Source organism: Monodelphis domestica, chromosome 6 (assembly GCF_027887165.1).
Source record: "Monodelphis domestica isolate mMonDom1 chromosome 6, mMonDom1.pri, whole genome shotgun sequence".
Taxonomy (NCBI): domain Eukaryota; kingdom Metazoa; phylum Chordata; class Mammalia; order Didelphimorphia; family Didelphidae; genus Monodelphis; species Monodelphis domestica.
The window spans coordinates 261,954,755-261,973,736 of NC_077232.1; the positions used below are offsets into that span (position 1 = coordinate 261,954,755).

General features: G+C 35.9%; 1 protein-coding gene across 6 annotated transcripts in view; it reads left to right on the forward strand.

Moving 5' to 3' along the window:
- The window catches only part of PPP3CA (protein phosphatase 3 catalytic subunit alpha), a 418,815-nt gene that overhangs the window by 335,404 nt on the left and 64,429 nt on the right, over positions 1-18,982 (forward strand). For all 6 annotated transcript variants that reach the window (XM_056803150.1, XM_056803152.1, XM_056803149.1 and 3 more), the window contains 2 exons: positions 2,140-2,279; positions 18,670-18,747. In XM_056803150.1, the coding sequence (XP_056659128.1) occupies positions 2,140-2,279; positions 18,670-18,747 (218 nt within the window). The remainder of the gene's footprint in view (positions 1-2,139; positions 2,280-18,669; positions 18,748-18,982) is intronic.

Sequence of the window (18,982 nt, forward strand, 5' to 3'; positions counted from 1 at the left end):
AAGAGATACAGAAACATACAGACAGAGAGACAGAATATATTATGAGGCAACCAAACAGGCTATGAGGAAATCCATCCTGGGGAAATGTACTTTTTATTTTGTTAAAAACTAAGCCATTCCTTCTTCATATAAATACTGGAGTCTTGAGGACTGAGAGAAGCATCTGCTCCAAGTTATGGGGATGAACTTAATTACCACCTCAGTCACCTTCCACCTTATAATTTTACAGTATGTATTTAGATAAATGATGTTTTTCCAAAGTGAAATCCACTGTTACTGAACACACACATTTTTGTATTATACACTAAAAATATTGATGGCTTTAAAAAAAAGAAGAAAAAGAATAGACGATTCTTTTTCATTCCCAGGAAGTCATTAATTTCCCTCAATTTGATAGTTCCCCTCTTCCTTTTACTCTTGGGCAGCAGCAGCTAGAATAAAAGAGCTGAGGCCTAAAGGTAATACGTCCTGTTATTGAAATTGAGGTGAGCATTTGGCATATTTCATTTAGTTGAGTGCCTCATCCAATAATTATTAGAGTAAGTAAGCTATTGCATTGTTTTGAGTTCTTCTGTTGGTCAAATATGAATTTCTGAGTTTCCACTACTGTGTACTTGACCTCTTCCAATGGTAAGCTTCTCTTTTAGTAAATATTCAACAGTTTCCAAAATAAGTAAATTTTATTTCTTGATTAAACTTTGTTTGCCATTTCAACATTAACGAGATCATCTTTTTTATCTACTCTTTTGTGTTTAGATGTAAGTTCATAGTTCTCCAGAAAGTAAAATCTACATTTTTATGAACAAACATTTTTCTTTAGGTCATTGTGGTTACGAATACATGATTTTTTTTAGATTTCTGAAACCAGTTAGAAGTCTAAGTTTGCAATAAATATTTTATGAATGAAATAGAGATAGAAATTTAGAGTATTTTGTCTTATTACATAACTTTTAAATGAGTTTTAGAAACATGAAAAATTGCCTCATTCTTTTCAGGTATTAGTAAAAAGAAAAAAGGAGAGTGTCACTAAATACCTAATTAAATCTGACCCTTTTATTTAAAAAAAAATTTGATAAACTGATACTGAATTACTTGTACGCCTATGTAGGATTCAAAAAAATATTAAAGTGTTCAACTGAAGAATATAAATGCTTAATTTTATTTTCTTAGCTATTTTATGTTTTTCCTGGTTTGGGAGAATGGGAAGGGAGGCTCTGAGACATCAGTTTAATAAAATGACAGTTAAAAGAGATTAAAGGAAAAAAGTTTCCTTAATTTCAATTAAAATACAAATATATAAATACTATTGTACACTCTTTAATTTTACTACTAAATATTTAAAAACCCTACATGAATTCATTATGAAGGAAAAACATTCTATAAACATACAGCCCTTTGAAAGTGTAGAACCGTCATCCATAGAAGACTCTAGAAGGGGCCTGATTTTTTTTTTTTCTTCCACTGAAGAGCAGAAATGATATGCATACCTTTGGCCAAAATACTTGCAGACATTTGCAAAATAAAAAAAAATGGTGAATGAATATTGTGAATGTAGGAGCTCCTAATGAGGCGATTATGGATTATCATGCATAGTTCTGGAGGCTCCAGAAAAATGTTCTTGACATGCAGATCTCCTTTTAGCATTATATGATTATAAAATGTAAATAAAAAGTTAACCCTAGTTCCAACCACAGTCATTCCTAATCTCTACCACGAGGTGGCAGCAACAGGGAGCATAAAAATTGAGAAGCCATTCTTGCTTGTCATTGGGTTGGGGGAGAGGTGTGGGGAACTCAACATTATGAGGAAATAGGCAATATGGTAGAAGGGAAGAAAAAGTAGAGAAATGGACAAAATGAAAAGGAAACGGGAAGATACAGGAAATAATGGAGACTGGGAGGAGAAAAGAAAAAGAAATGGAAGAGAAGGTACCGAAATATGGGAGCAGATGGAAGGAGAAGTTAAAGGAGGAAAATTAGGACAAGAAGTTGTGGAAAGGGTTGAAAGGAGGAACAGGAGAGAGCAGTTTGAGCTTTGTAATATATTGAGGAGAACCTCATGGATGCTGGTTTCTAACTCTCTTTGAATTCCAAATTTCCCAAGATTAGTATTTTTCTTTCTGTCTTCTATTTTTCTTAGTTAGACCGATTCAAAGAACCACCGGCATATGGACCTATGTGTGATATCCTGTGGTCAGACCCCCTGGAAGACTTTGGAAATGAGAAGACTCAGGAACATTTCACTCACAACACAGTCAGGGGCTGTTCATACTTCTACAGGTGAGCCTTGGGCTGGCGTCCTCTCTCATGGAATGTTGGTTTGGTGGACAAGACTTTTCTTGGCTCATAGCCTACTCCAATTTACTGGACCTGTTCAGAGATATTTCTACCATGTGTGTGACTTATTTATGATGTTATTTAACTCTCCTTCAGAAAGCAAGTAGAAATAGTGAGTTTAAACAGATACTGTGGTTTTAAAGCACTCTGAGAGCTTTCCAAATGAAATAATTCCATTCTCTATGAGGAGGAGGTAAGGCAGGGAAGGAAGGGAGAGGAGAGAGGAGCAGGGTTTAGCTAGAAATAGTGTTCTGCTCTAAATAAAAAGAATTTATATTTTTATTGGGCTTTATTCTTGCAATGTTCTTTCCTTACATCATCTGACTAGAATTGGGGGGAAAAAAAACCACATGATATCAGGAGGAAGTATAACATCTATGATTTCAGGCTAGAAAGTTCCTTAGAAGTTGTTGACTCCTACCCCCTCATCTTACAAATAAGATACATAGATATGGAGCTGAAGTGATCATCAGAAGCCATCTGGTCCCAACCCCTCATTACACAGATATGAAAAACAAGGTCTTGAGAGCTCACATGACTTGCTCAGTAACTTAAATATATTATCCTAAAAGAGTAATGCCAAGAGGAGAACACAGATCTTTCGCACCCAATTCTAACTCCTTTATCATCATAAAGTCACCAGTTGTTTTTTTACATATGATTCAACCGAGGCTTAATAGAATAAAAACATTGGATCAAGTTGAGTTAGTAAATGTCAGAACTAGAGTCAAATGCAGATTATGGTTTTGTATGAGTAAAAACCAAACCAAACCAAAAAAACCTCTAAATAACTAGAATTGTCCCCCCAAAATGGTATCAGCTGCCCTGATAGTTAATAAATTCTTTACCCATAGACATAAGTAATCAGTGACTATATGAGCAGACAATAAAGATATCATATATGAAAGTTTTAAGTAGAGGTTTAGCTAGATGACCTTTGAAGCCCCTTCTAATGCCTACATTCTATAGTCCAAGAAAAATATGCTTTAAGTCTCTAAAGATGCTAGTGTCCAAGCCATCACTAGTTCTATTATTCATTTAAGAAATCTGTTTTAAATTTATATTGGGTTTCTTGCTTCAGCACTAAAAATAAAAAGCACCACTGTTTAAGTGAATCAAACATAGTTCTTCCCAAATTTATCTGTTTTCTTTCCTGATTTGGATAAATCAGCCTAATGATATGCGTCTCATAGTACTCTAGTTGTAGTCATAATGTTATTTTTGAGCTCAAAAGCTTCAAACCTGTTTTGTAGTCAGTTCTACTCAAAAATATTTGGGATTTGTAAATCCCTTAAGATCACTATTCACTTCAGAGAGACTCTACAACATGATTTCCATTCTGCAGTGCCTACAGCTGTTTCTTGAGTCCTCTTTCACTTCAAATACAGGATTCTTTATTGGATAACTCTCAGACTTTCTAGGTTTCCATTATTAGAAATGAAGTTTTTTGTGAAAATCTGAAATGAAAAGAAAAAATAACATTGTGTACTTTAAAAGAAGAGGAAGATAAGAATATATATAAACTCAAGAAATCACTTTTTGACCTCTGAAGCCAATAAAATCTGTATGCTCTGACAATTATCTTAAATGATTAGAATAGGTTTGAAGTCTTAAATAATGACAACATTTTTTAAAAGTTAATTTCCCTGTATTGTCAATAAGATCCTCTCCCTTCCTAGATATCTACATCGAACTAAATATTGAGATTTTCAAGAATAATCTTCCAGGTATTTTTCTATATCAGAAATGTTTAGAAGGTGTGGTAAGGACTGTATAAAATAACATACAAATATAAAAGAACTGGATGATATAGGTTCAGGGTCCCATGACTTCTGACCACAAAGATTCTTTGACCCGTCAAAGCCTTTCTGTGATACTAAAGAAGATGTCATCATAGAATTGTATCACCCAGCCTTTAGGTGTTCTGATTTGCCCAAATCTCATGAAACTTGAAGCATAACCTCGCACATGATACTTTCCCAGGAACTTGTTCCAGATGGGAGAACCCCTATACACTCATAGGCAGAAACCCTTCCTTCCAACCCCAAAGGTCTGCACATGTAGTGTAATGGGACGACCTAAAAAAAGTTTCACATTTTTCATTTTTGTACGCTAGTTCCAGAGTGCCTAAGAGGCTATTTTATTTCCCTTTTAAAGCTTTTGGCAATAGTTACTGCTTTTTTTCCCAATAGATAACCACTCTTCCTTTTAATTATAAAAACTATTGCCTCTATCTTTTCAAATAACGCAGAAAAACATTATTCTTGTATATATGACTCATGAGGAGTCTTTCCTCGCCTTACCCAGGCTCCATGAACATAAAGGTTTGCTAGCACTAACCAGGAGTAGGGATTAACAGCTATTAGAATAAAAAGGCAATGCTTTGTGAAATCTAGCTATGTTGATCCATCTCCCTGGCTCTCTCTCTCTCTTAGTCATCATTGTCTCTTTCCCAACCTCTCTCCATTTCACCCTCTCCCTAATTTGCTCGATATTTTACTTTTTTCCAATTACATGTAAAAACAATTTTAACATTCTTTTTTTTTTAAATTGAGTTTCAAATCCCCTCTTCCCTTTCTTCTTGGCAATTTAATATAAATTTACTTAACATAAATTTAAATATCTTTCCATATTGATCATATTGAGAGAGAAAGTAGAGTCTCTCCTCCCCTCAAGAAAAAGAAAAACAAAGAAAAATTTTAAAATATCCTTTGATATGCATTCCAACTCCATTAGTTCTGGAGTTGGATAGCATTTTTCATCATTAGTCCTTTGGAAATGTGTTAGGCTGTTGTATTGCTGAGAAAAACTAAATCATTCACAGTTGGATCATCATACAATATTGGTATTATTGTGTACACTGTTCTTCTGGTTCTGATCATTTCACTTTACATTAGCTCATGTAAGTCTTAAACGGGTTTTTCTGAAAACACACTGCTCATCATTTCTTATAGTATTCCATCACAATCATAGACCACAACTTGTTCAGCCATTACTCAATTGATGAGCATCCCCTGAATTTCCATTTTTTGCCACCACAAAAAGAACTGCTATAAATATTTTATACATTCAGATCTGTTTTTGTTTGTTTTCTTTAAATTTCTCTAGGATATAGACTTTGTAGTGCTATTGATATTGATAGTCAATTTTCATGGAGCATTTACCTCTTTCAAAGCACTTTCCTCATAAGGTGGGTTGTGAAAGAATTATGACAGATTAAACACCAGGGACTCAGAGAAGTTTAGTCAGATAGCAAATAAATATCAGAATTAGCCCTATGACCCAGACCTCTTGACTCCAAGGCTGCTGTTCTTTTCACTGAATGCATCCTTCCTTAGCAAGTGAGCATCACTGAGACCCTGTGGACTTCACCACTATTGCTTCTCTTCCTGTAACTCCTCAATGTGTATTGTTCGTATTCTTATATATTTACTTGTTATTTCCCCCCCAATGGAATATAAGCTCCTTGATGGATAATATAGATGACAGAATCAAGATGAAAAACTATATGATTCAATCATTAAGCATTTTCTAAGTGCCTAGTATTAGCCAAATGCTTTGGTACTACACTTAACTAAAACACAGTAGAAGAAATCCTAGATTTGGAGTAAGAGTCCCTACATTCAAGACCTAGTTGGTCTATTCAATAACTGTTGCCTTGTGTAAGTCATATTATTTACTGTTTTTTTTTTTTCTGAATCTTCAGCCAATTCATCATCCATAGTGGCACTCCCTTCACCTAGACAGTTTGCAACACTTGTCATCTAGGGTAATTCTTGTTCAAGTCTTCACATAAATCTTCCATAAAGCAGCAATCCAATGTTCTAGAAACCTTCTTTAGTCTCTTAATATTTCATCCTGGCAGCTATGTCCAAACTTTATTACTTCTTGTTCTCTCATGACCAATCAATTTCCTTTTCTATACATGAATTTCCTAATTGTTATCTTTTACACTATATATATATATATATATATATATATATATATATATATATATATATATATATACCATTATTTGTAATGTGCTGTGGTCAATTCATGCTTGCCATTCATCTTTCCATTGCCTTTTGTATCAATTGTCATTTGATTCTGGGGAGATGATAGCATTCCATAATTAACAGTTATAGAGCATCAGCCAGAAAATATTAATATTTAAATGATGGGTAATGTATTATGAAGCAGCTTAAGATTGTTGAAAAGTCCATACAGTGCCTCCAAAAAAGTAATCTTGACTATTCTTTTTCTTCTATTCAGTTATGGATCAGGCTTATAGTTCTTCTACAACAATTCATGAAACTCATGGTATTCTGGGAATTGGTGCAATGTTTTACACAGTGGATGCATATTTAGAGCTTTACTAAAGTAAGGTTCTAGAAGTAATAAAGAGCCACTGGAGTTTACTGAATAACAGAGTAGCGTGGATAGATCTAAGATTTAGAAAAAATCACTTTGGTAGCTGAGTGGAAGTTAGTAGACAAAGAAACTTGAGGCCAAAAGAACAATCAGAAAACTATTGTAATCGTTCAGGGTAGAAGTGATGAGGGTCTCAAGTAGGATATTCAATAAAGAAAGAGGGATACATTTGAGAGATGTTATCAAGGTAGAAATGATAAGATTTGGCTCATAAGCAAAGGATAAACTATGGGAGTGGAAACACCGAGGAAAAGCAACTGCCTGACTACAGTGGTTGAGGGGACATGACAGAGGAGAGACTCTAAATGAACACTCTAATGCAAATACTATCAACATAGCAATGGGTTCAAATCAAGAAAACATCTAATGCCCAGTGGATTTACATGTTGGCTATGGGGGGGGGGGGAGAAAAAGAAAATGATCTATGTCTTTAATGAATAATGCTTGGAAATGATCAAATAAAATATAATAATTAAAAAAAAGATTTTGCAACAGATTATTATTGACTATATCTGGGATAATATGAGTATGAGCAAGGAGTCTAAGATGACCAAGAAGTTACAAACCTGAGTGTCTGGGAAAGTGGAAGTGCCCTTGACAGGCATTTTTAAAAAGTTAGGAAGCTAGAGATTTGAGGGGAAGACAATTTGGGGGGTATGTTGAGTTTGAAATATCTATGGGAATTCAGTTTGATTATCTAAAAAGCAATTGGTCATGTGGAATTGGAGCTCAGGAAAGAGACTAAGATTGGATATATAGATGTGATGATCATTTTTATGGAGATGATCATTGAAATAAGAGGAACTATTAAGAATACCAAAAGAAATTTTAGAAAGGGAAAAGAATAGAAGACCAAAGACCCCCATAGTTAATGAATGTGGCATAGATTTCAGACCAGCAAAGAAAAATAAGAAGCAGCCAGTAAAGAACAAAACTAAACTAAAAAAGAAGAAAAACAGAACAAAATATCACAAAACATAGAATATACAGGAAGAGACAGGGATTAATAGCATCCAATGCTGAAGAAAAGTTTTAAAAAATGTATTGAAAAAGGGACATTGACTGTAGCAACTAGGATCATTGGTAACTTTGGAGAAGGAAGTTTCAGCTGAATGCAGAAGCCAGAGAACAGAACTTAAAAATGATTAGAAGGAGAAAAATGGAGGCAAGTGATTGCCTAAGGAGTTTAGCCAGAAAAGGGAGCAGAGAAATCAGACAGCAACTAATAGGGATGGTTGGTTAAGTGAGGGCTTTTTTTCCCCTTAAGGATTTGGAAACACAGACATGATTCTAAGCAGCATAGAAGTAGCCAAAAGGTATAAAGAGATCAAGGATTAGATAGAGAATGAGGACGATAGTAGGCACAGTCTGCTAGAAAAGATAGGAGGAGATGAGACAGAGAAACAAGGCAATCCAGAGTAGAGCATGAAGTATAATTGAATTGGTTCACCATGGGATAGAGAAAGGAAAGAAAGAATCTGGGAAAGAACCAAGAAATAGAAGGAATGGAGATAATAGTGAGGATGCGTAAAAGTTATGGCTCATAAGGAATTGGAAAATATAGAAAGATTATTATGATTAGACAGACATGAGAAAATAGGTATATGGGGAAGCAGTTACTGTTGTTTTCAGTAACCTTTTGTAAACATCTATGTTTTGCAATTTTCCCTGATTTCATTTTAACTTTCATTTCCATTTGGTTGTATAGCAAAAAGGGTGCTGAGTGAGGTGTTGAGTCCAAATATGGTGGTTTCATTAACAATGATAAGATTGCTATAGATACACTGACAAATTAGTGCCCATTTTCTATTTCTTATTCACCTTGCAGTTTCACATATAAATGATCTAGGGATGATTGGTCTCATTTAGATTTCATGCCAACTTTTTTGCAGACTCATTTTCCCCTCCACTGCTTTTTATTGTCTTGTGAGGTGATTCTGCTCATAATTTCCTGCCACTCTCACATAGAGCATTTTTCAGGTGATCTTGTCTCCTCAGCCAACATTGCTCTTAGCTGCTATGTTGCTTCTTCTGAAGAGAAAAAATGCTTGTTGATGGCAATGGTTAGTTTCTAGGCTTTTTTTGACCTCCACAAAGTGATGAGTCTATCATATTGGTAAAAGTTTTGTAAAAAACTTGTGATAATCCAGATGATATACATATTTAATTAAGTTAAAATGGTTTTAATAATACCTTTATAGGGTATCACCTCAGCCAGGTCTGCATGAATACGAGAAGGGACTCAGCAAAGAATTTCATAGATCATTAATTAGGTTTAAGAGGAAACCTTTGGAAATGTCTAATTTAGCCCTGTCATTTTATAAAGAATCTCTCATGGCCAGAAAGAGGTGTTAAGTCATGCTTAATGAATATTTTATCCTTGTTTTTGAACAGATTAGTGTTTTAGTAATCAAACTTCAGAATTAGTTTTATAGGTAACTAAGAGAAAGCAACAGAAAAATAAATGTTTGGGGGGGAGTATAAGAAATGCAGGCCATTTGGAAATATACTGATAGATGAGTCTTAAACCCAACAGGATCTAACAAAAAAGGCACCTGCTCTTCTAGAGTCATTGCTGTAGTAGCCTTGGATTACTGTGCAGCAAGTGAAGGAAGACAAAGTTGAATGTTGGGCTTTAGATAATACATACAAGCAACTAGAGAAAACGCTTCACTACATTTTCTTCATGTAACAACGTCATTTTAAACAAAAAACATATTTCATCTTTTCTACTCCCATTACTCTGCTCAAAGGAAGGAAAAATAAAGAAGAAATTAAAGAACAAAATAGGAAAGATTATAAAGATATTGAAGCTTATACATAGTGGACTACACATATAGAGATATGTGGAGGATCTCTGATGTCTACAAAATGGAAAAATCCTAATATGGGAACTCTTTTTACTAATAGTGATAGTTAACTAGGGGGAGTTGGGTGGCTCAGTGGATAGTCAGGCCTAGAGTTGGAAGGTCCTAGGTTCAAATCTGACCACAGATTCATAGCTGTGTAACCCTGGATAAGTCACTTAAGCCAATTGCCATTGCCTAGTCATTACAATTATTCTGACTAGGAACTGATAATTAGTATAGATTCATAGGCAGAAGGCAAGGGTTTCAAAATAAAAGATAGTTTTTTTGGTTCGTGATTTAAGAGATATACTCAAAGTGTTCCCAGAGGAATGTTATAGAACTTAGAATCATACAATTAGCCTCTTATCATGGACATGATTTGAACTTAGAACTTCTTGCTTATAAGCCCAGCACTTTCATTACTAGAAGACTATGCTTCTATTAAATGTGTAAAATAATTTTTATTTCTACTTGAAATTGAAAATAGACATTTGCTTCACATTTGGCCTTGTTTTTTTGTGGAAATAGGAAAAAAGCAGAAATATAAAAAACAGTTTTAAAATGTAATCTTGTGCCAGACAAAAGGAAAACAAGGCAAGTTTCGCAAATTTACCAGATGACTTTAAGAAATGTCATTTTCTATGAACCACAAAATTCTATTTGGTTTGTCTTGGGAATTCATAGAACTAATTTTAATTTTAATTTAATTTAATTTTAATATTTTTAGCTTAGTAGGCTTATTGTAATAATAGCTAGCATTTACAACATGTTTTAAAGTACTGAAAAGTACTTTACAGATGTTTAAATTTGATCCCAACAATAAATGTGGGAGACGGTGCTTTCATTATCCCTATTTTACAGTTGAGGAAAGTAAGGCAAGCAGAGGTTAAGGGACTTGTCTAGGACCACATAAGTGTCTGAGCCTGAATTTGAAATCAGATCTTCCAGGCTCTATATCTAAGACTCCATGCACTGTTTCTAGCTGACTTTAGACAAGTATTCTTCATATGAAAACCATTCATTTTAATCAACTTCTTCAAAACTTTGATGGATCTATGACTTCATCAATGCCACTACTCCTTCCACCAAACACCTGGTCACACTTTTAATACTGAGTAACTCATGTCCATCCTCTAAATCCTCCACATGGCTTCCATTCAACATGATGGGGACATTCGTCCGTTTTCTTAGGAGGGAGTGATACTAGTGGAGCAATTGGGTGATCCATCAGTGACTCCATTCTCTCTCCACGTAATTAGCCTACCTTCTTTTACACTTATACATTACTTAGCAGCATCGTTCATGTTACTTCTTTTATGTATTTGTTCATTGGTAGTATACATAGCTCATTACCACTCAATATGTATTTTGCTATTGATGTTGGGGCAAATTAAAACTTTGATTTTTCCTAGATTGTAGCATTGCAGCTTCATAGCCATGTGGTATCATTGAAAGGATATTGCTATAAAAAGATAGGCTTTTGTTTCAGGGAAAAGCATGTTGGAGTCATAAAAATAATTACTGGACAGTTTCCCAAATGCCATCCAGTCTGTTCTCTTCCTGCCAGTCAATATTGGCTTCAGTTCATTGCCTGACCTGAAGACTTTGTTCAAGATATATGTACTAATGGATCCACTAATGGAACAATTCCATGAATTGTCCCTTTATCTGCTTTGTACAGCAAGCATTCTTCATCCACTTGGTTTATACCATGTATATAATTTGGCTGAAGAATTTTGACTGCTGATGGAACTGTTTTAGGAGGCTTTGAAATTTGTCAAAGCTTAATGAAATCAACAGGATGTTATCTACAAACAGGATACAAATAAAGTCCAGATAGTTAAAAATGTTTAGTTTAAAAAACAACAGAAGTTGGATTTCCAAAAAAAAGCAAATTGTAAGAAAATGACAACACACTTTCTTTTACCTTTGTCATCATTTAAAAGAAATTCTAAGCTGAAAAAGTTATTTTTAGTGAAACTAGAAAAAAATTTTTTTTTTGCTTTTAATTTATTTGCTTTTAATAAGTAAAAATACTTATTAAGCAACTACTATGTTCCCAACACTGATCTAAGTATTGGAGAAATGAAGAAAAAATAAAATAAAATGAACCTTGCATGCAAGGATCTTCTGTTTTATCAAGGGAGAAAATCTGTACCTATGTAATGATTTTAAAAATAAATATATAAAAATAAATGGAAGGATATTGGGAAAGCGGGGAATAACAGCTAGAGGAACTAGATGTAGGAAGTTACATTTGAAATGAGCTTTAAAAGAAAGACTAGGAGCTCTTAAGAAACAGAGGTGAGAGAGAGGAAAAGTATTCCAGGTGTAAGACATTCCTGTACAGATGGAAGATGGAATGAAGAACAGTAAGAAGACCAGTTTAACAAGACAGAAAGTACTTTTTTAGGAGTAATGTATAAGAACATTAGAAAGTTAGGGTAGAGCCAAGCTGTACAAATTTCACTGTCAAACAGAATCCCAGAGAATCCAAATAAGTATCCTGAGTTTCCATGGGTAGTGAGTGTTCACGAGGGGTTGGACCTGGAATCTTCTGATTGTAACCTCATTGTTCTTTCCATTATTTTAAACAAAATAAAAGGGTATGTTGTTTTAAATTAAAACACATCAATGAAAAAAGAACCCATTAGTATACGAGGGCAGGAGGTGGTTATTGCTTGCTGCAGTGCTCAAAGGGATAGCTTTCTTCTATTCCAGTGAGAAATAGCTGCCATAGAGTCTTGAACAGGGGAGAGTGAGTATGTTGCTTAACCACCAGATGGTGCCCCAGTTACCCATAGGAAGTCAGCTCCCTTCTCCTGCCAGGGCTACTGCCCTCTTGGCCAGCCACTGACTAAGTTGGACATAGATTCTAGTTTTCCAGAAAGTATAGTGTAGAATTAGAGATGTGCTGTTAAATGTTTAACAACCAGATCACCAAAAATACATTACACAGTTTTAGGTTTAATCTGTATTATTCACTTTTTCCTCTATCACTTTCTTAAATCTAGACAAACTAAATGTCAACCAGTAGTCTGTAATGATGTTGAATCTTGGAGTTGTTTCTTTGACTTTCTCTCTCCTTCATTCCCCTCCCTTCTCCCAATCTGAGAGAAAAGGAAATGAAAGGAATAGACAGGCTCAAAAGTATCAGTGGCTTCTTCAGTAAGTGTCCTAAAGAAGCAAGGGAGAAAGGGTGGACTGGAATTCTGTTTTATTCACCAATGAGAGTCACAAGTATTGCCCAGATCTCTTATGCATGGCATAACTTGACTTGGTCACTCTCCACATAGCCTGGCTGCCTCTAGTCCACTCCCATCTGGTCCAGACCAGATGGCCACCCAAGGTCTGCCCAGCCTCCATAAATGACTTCATAAAGAAATCTCATTTTATGCTTAGTATTTTCCTCCTCAGACTCAGAGCCATCGTTCCTTTCCTCTCCACCCTGCCACAGAAATTGTTCAAACTCCAAATGCCTTCTTCCTTCTCTTTTTAACAACCTTTAAACAAAAAGAAAAGAAAAGTCTGGATAGAAGTCTCTCCAAGGGCAAAAACAATGGAAACCAAAGAACTATGAGAAATATATGCCTGCACATATTTGCTAGCTTATTTGAATCTCTCTCTAATCTCCTTTTTTTAGTCTCATCTTCCCAGGTGGTCTTGGAACTGAATTACACCAAGGTTTGCTAAGATGCCAAAAATATTATTAATAGGGGGGATAATTATGTAGTTGGTACCACAAAAAGTTGGAAAAAATATGATTCTGCTTCACAGATTTTTAAATGGAATATTTTAAGGGAAATAAGAAAGACACTTAAGTGTTTTTATAAAATATAAATATTCATATTCTATATTTCTTCCACCACACCCCTAGTTTCAATTACACATTCGATTTTTCCATAACATCTTACAAAAGGCCAGCCAATTAGGGGAAGGAGTGACAGGACCCATTACCATTTGCCTGCTGGATATTTTGAACTATAAGTCCAATAGGCACCTCATATATATATATATATATATATATATATATATATATATATATATATGTATATATATATATATATATATATAAACATCCTTAATTCCTAAATTTCTGCCCACCCATGTTTACAAGCTCTGAATCACTCTTTACTCTTTACTCTCCTTCCTACAAACAGCTGGTTTTCATGTCTTTTTGATTCTTGCCTCCACATCCTATCTCATGTATTCTAAGATTTAAATTAATATCCAATACTTAAACTATTATTTTTTATAAAGTTTACCATCTGACAAAATAGAATCACATGACTAAGTTTTTCTACCTTCTCAAAAATCCTGCTCCACCAAAGCCACAACAGGAAGAAAAGAGAGCGAGAGGCAGAGCTACACCAAATTTATATCCTGTCTATGTCATCAGGTAAGACAGGAAGTGAGTAGGGTGCCGGGACTCTAGTTTTGCTGGGGATCGTAGTTTTAAGGTAACATTCAAATTACACCACTGCTTTCTACTCACATTTGCATTCAGTCATTTTAAAGTCAGATCTCACTTCTCTTGATCCCATTTGAAATTTTCTTGTCAACAGTACTGGAGTGACTTGCTATTTCTTTCTCGGGCTCATTTTATAGCTGAAGAAACTGAGGAAACAGGATTGAGTGACTTGCCCAAGCTTATTTATACAGTTTGAAATCTGAAGATAAGCTTTCCTAACACCAAGCCAGGTGCTCTGCCTTTTACAGTTACATGGCCATGACCCTTGAAAAGGTTGCCTTTGTGGGAACAAGAGTATCAGAGGGAATGGAGACTCTCAGGGTTCAAGTTCCACTTCCAACCCATCCTGTCTGTGGCCCTTGGAATGTCAATGGGTCCCAGGCAGCCCTCCAAAACTATAATTTCCAGAACTGGAAGAGTTTCTCTATGGAAGGAAAAAGAAAGCCAGACCAAAATCAAGAAAAATGACAAACAAAACCAACATTTGGAAAGCATAAAAGCAAAGAGATGTTATGAGGCAAGATGATCATTGACATAGAGCTGTGAGAGACTTCAGAAGCTCTCTATTCTCATCCCTTCATTTTACAAATGAAAAAACTGAAGCCCAGGGAAGTTAAATGAATTGCCTAGGATTATGCAAGGCATTAGTAGCTAAGGTAGGATTGGAAGCCAGTTACTTTGACTCAAAAAGCAGTTCTCATTTCCTCTCTGCCTCTAGTTCTTTCTCATGAATGGGAAATCATTTTTATGATTTATTTAAATTTTTTTCACTTGACACATTTATTTTCTCTCCCTCCCACTCCCCCATTAAAAATGAAAAAGAACCTTGTAATAAGGGTGCATGATTGAAAAACAAAACAAAAATCCTTCACTACCCATCATATCCAAGTTCAAAAATATGTTTGAGTTTGTTATCTTGAATCCATTTCTTCTTTCTTGCTGGGTAGCGTGGGCAATTGCAAATGTGTTTAAATCATGGTTGGTCATCTCATGGGTCGATATTCAAAGTCTATCAAAGTTGTGAGAGAGGAACCGAACTGAGGATTCTGGCGCAGGTGGTGCCGCCACCTTGAGGGCTCCTAGTCTCCTCTGCCTGGGATGGCAGCTGGCCAGCATTTGTTGCTGGTGGCAATAAGAAAAATGGACCCTCTCTCTGCCCTTTTAGTGATGGTTTGGTGGTTTGAAGGAGATTGCCACTCAAGCCTCTTGAACTCAGGTTCTGGGGCCATCTCCATTATGGTCTAAAGGGAAATGATGGTGGCCCATATTGTTTTCTGTCTCTCCCTGTTACTTCAATTAAGCCAACTCATTTCTTCTTTGGAGAGAATTTGTTTCTATAAACATCTATGGATGCATACATATGCACGTTTATATTTATGTCTATCTACGGACATGCATGCATTATATAAAAGAATGCTACCATTAATATATGGACATATATAAAATATGTATGATTATAGACTTATGGACATGCACACATTATGTAAAAGAATGTTGTTATGTATAATTGTACAGTTGAATCTTTAAGGCATTTTTGCATTTGGATTTTGATATGGCTATTTCTTACGTAATGGAATAGGCATGTTTCACCATAATCAATTTATATGGCATATGGAGTTAGCTGAATTTTGTCATTGTCTTTGACTATAAAATCAGTAATATATAAAGAAATCTATTCAGAGTAAAATATGACTCATATGTGCAAGGCAACCACTCTGAAGTCTGCAAATACCTTTTCTAGTTTCATGTTCCATTTGGGTACACGTGGATACTGCAGAGACACAATCCCTTCAAAAAAATAATGATAATCCTAGTGAGAGCAGCTAAGTACTTAGCCTAAATAAAGGCTCAGAAAGAGAGTAAATATGTAAAGAGAAACAGCCTCTATTTGACAACAATCCATCTATAAATGAATGTTTATTAAATAACTGCTCTCTGCCAAATACTCAGCAGAGCCACAAGGACACCCTCCAGGAACTCACATTCTACTGGGAGAGACAACATGCAAATAACTGTGTAAAACCAATACACAAATACATAGAGATGCATGTATATACATACATACTAATACACGCGTGTGGGTGTATATATCTACAGACAAGAATAAAATAAATCTGTATGTACTTGTGTAGATACATATACATACCCAAAATCTACATGTGTGTATGCACAAGTACATGTACTTACATGCACATATGTACATGTATGTGATAATCAACAGAGAGACGCCCTAAATTTTCAGGGAATAAGGTCAGAGGATTTCATTGTTGACTTGAAAGAAGTCATAGAAACCAGGAGGAGAAATGAGGAGGGAGAGCCTGCCAGCTGTGGAACGAGAGCAAGCAGCACACTTTTACTGTGTGTCCTAAAGTCCCTGAGAACAAAGTTTCCTGTAGCAAATCTTAAATTTCTATCAGATCTGTTATTTTCCATTGAGAAGGGAGTATTTTGGAAGGAAAGCCTGTTTCTCCTCCTTTTTTTATTTTCCCTGATTTTTAATAGTTTCTTAGATTATTGCAAACATCCTCTCTAGACTTGGTTGGACTTTTCATCTCTTTATCTCATTAAGTCAGGAAGTGGCTTCAAAATTGGGAGCAAAACCCCACTGTCTGCTTCTCCTTTTAAGACAGCTGCCTGCTCTCTTGGAACTTTGGAATAGATGTGATTACAAATCTCCCCCGGAGGTGACCACATTTGCTTGGCAGCGTAATTGATCCTTGTAATGTGTGTTATTTATGCACAATTATGGCCATTTATGATTTGATCGTTCTGTTTGCTATACCAGAAGCTACATTTTCTAAACTTGACTCATGTTTATTGCATGTATTTGTCTTATGAAAAGCCTGTAACTTGAGAAAGGAAGAAGCCATAAAATCTTTGTTTAAATATTATAACATTACAACAGACATGAAAAGGGCTAAACTTTCATTTTCAGAGTAGCTCTCCTCTTCCCTTCCTATTAGGACAATATGAGCTCCACTTCTATATTTCATCAGAGCAAAAGAAAGGCTCATCCTAACACGGTTCATGAAGAAAATGTTTTCCAACATCTTATTAACTTTGTTAGCTCCTCTTTGAATGTTAAAAAGGCAAACCTACTAAATAGGATTGGGTCAGGAGATACTGAGAGTTCAGAATTATCTATTCTTCACTCTACCATATATCTTGATCCCCATAGGAAACCAAGACTATAATTCAGATGTTTTTCTATATTTATATTTTATATATATATATATATATATATATATATATATATATATATATTTACGATTGTATTTATATATGATTATATATATGGTTTTATTTGTTATTATTGTGTTGTGGTTTTTTTGTTGTTGGACCTGACACCCATAGGAAAATAAGACTATCGAATGTTATATATATATATATATATATATATATATATATATATATATATATATATATATACATACATATATACATGTATGTGTGTATACATGTATGTGTATGTACATGTGTGTATCCCTGTGTGTATATATACATATATGTATATATTATTTTATTTGTTATTATTATATTGTTTTTGTTGGATCTGACCTCCATGGGAAACCAAGACTATAATTCAGATGTATGTGTGCATACACACACATATATATATACATATATAAAAATATTTTATACGTATTATTTATTTGTTATTATTGTGTTGTTGGTTTTGTTTTTTGTTTTTTTTTTGTTGTTGTTGCAATTATGATTTAATTGGCACAGGAAAATCCTGGTTACCATCAAAGAAGACCAGTGCCTGCCTTATAGCTTGTCATCTTGAACCATTGTTGGGTCTCACCAGTGTGTGTGAAAGGCAGGACTCAAATTTAGGTCATCCTGACTCTCCATGGCCTTGTCTCTGCTAGGCAGTGTTCCCTCTTCTTTTTGAGTGTGTGTGTGTGTGTGTGTTTATCCACACGTACACCAAGTCTCTCTCTGATGCGCAGTGCTCATTTTTGTACTCCCCTTTATAGACCCGTGCCAGGTCTATAGTGAAGACAATGCAATTACTAATCGGCCCCAGAGGTAACCGAAGCAATGACTTGATAAAAGAGCTTTCCTTCAAGAGGTGGTGTTTGTGGGGGCGGCTGGGTGGCCCAGTAGATAGAGATCCAGACCTGGAGTCAGAAGGTACTGGATTCGAATCTGCCCTCAGACACATCCCAGCTGTGTCATCCTGGCCAAATCACTCCACTCCAGATGCCAAGCCCTTCCTTCCTTCTGCCTTGGAGCCAGGACTTAGGGTTGGCTCTAAGATGAAAGCTAAGGAGTCAAAACAACAACAACGGAATCTAAGGGTTTAAACAAGAGAACGTGTGTGTGTGAATTCTGACCTCGTGCCTTCCGGGGTTCTCTCTGCCTCTGTCTGTCTGTCTCTGTCTCTCCTTTCCTAATTATTATCTTTAAAGCACAGTAATGGGTGATTCCTTTTGGAATGAGGGCAGAAAGGGGAGAAGCGGCTGTGCGCATGAAGAGGCTGCGGCAAGCATGCGAGCACTGAACCGTGGCGGCTCCAGGCGGGCGTTTTGAGAGCAGTGGGTCACTCTGGATCCTGTCCTAACGGTCCTTTTCTGTCTCTGTTTGTTTCCGACAGTTACCCTGCCGTATGTGAATTCTTACAGCACAATAACTTGTTGTCTATACTCCGAGCCCACGAAGCCCAGGATGCGGGGTAAGCAGTGTCTGGGAGGCCCTCTGGCCCTTGTGCGCGTCTTTGCAGGGCCGGGGCTAAGGGGACCGTGCATGGAAGCCTGCAGGCTTTGGGGAACAGCCGGCCTTAGGAAGCCCGGCGCTCGGAGGAGCTGGGGAGGGCGGCCTGGAGAAACGCAGGGGCTCCCCACTGCAGCTTAGCGCGCTGACAGGCGCACTAAGACTTTTGGGACACCCTTTTGGGCCCTATCAGCGAT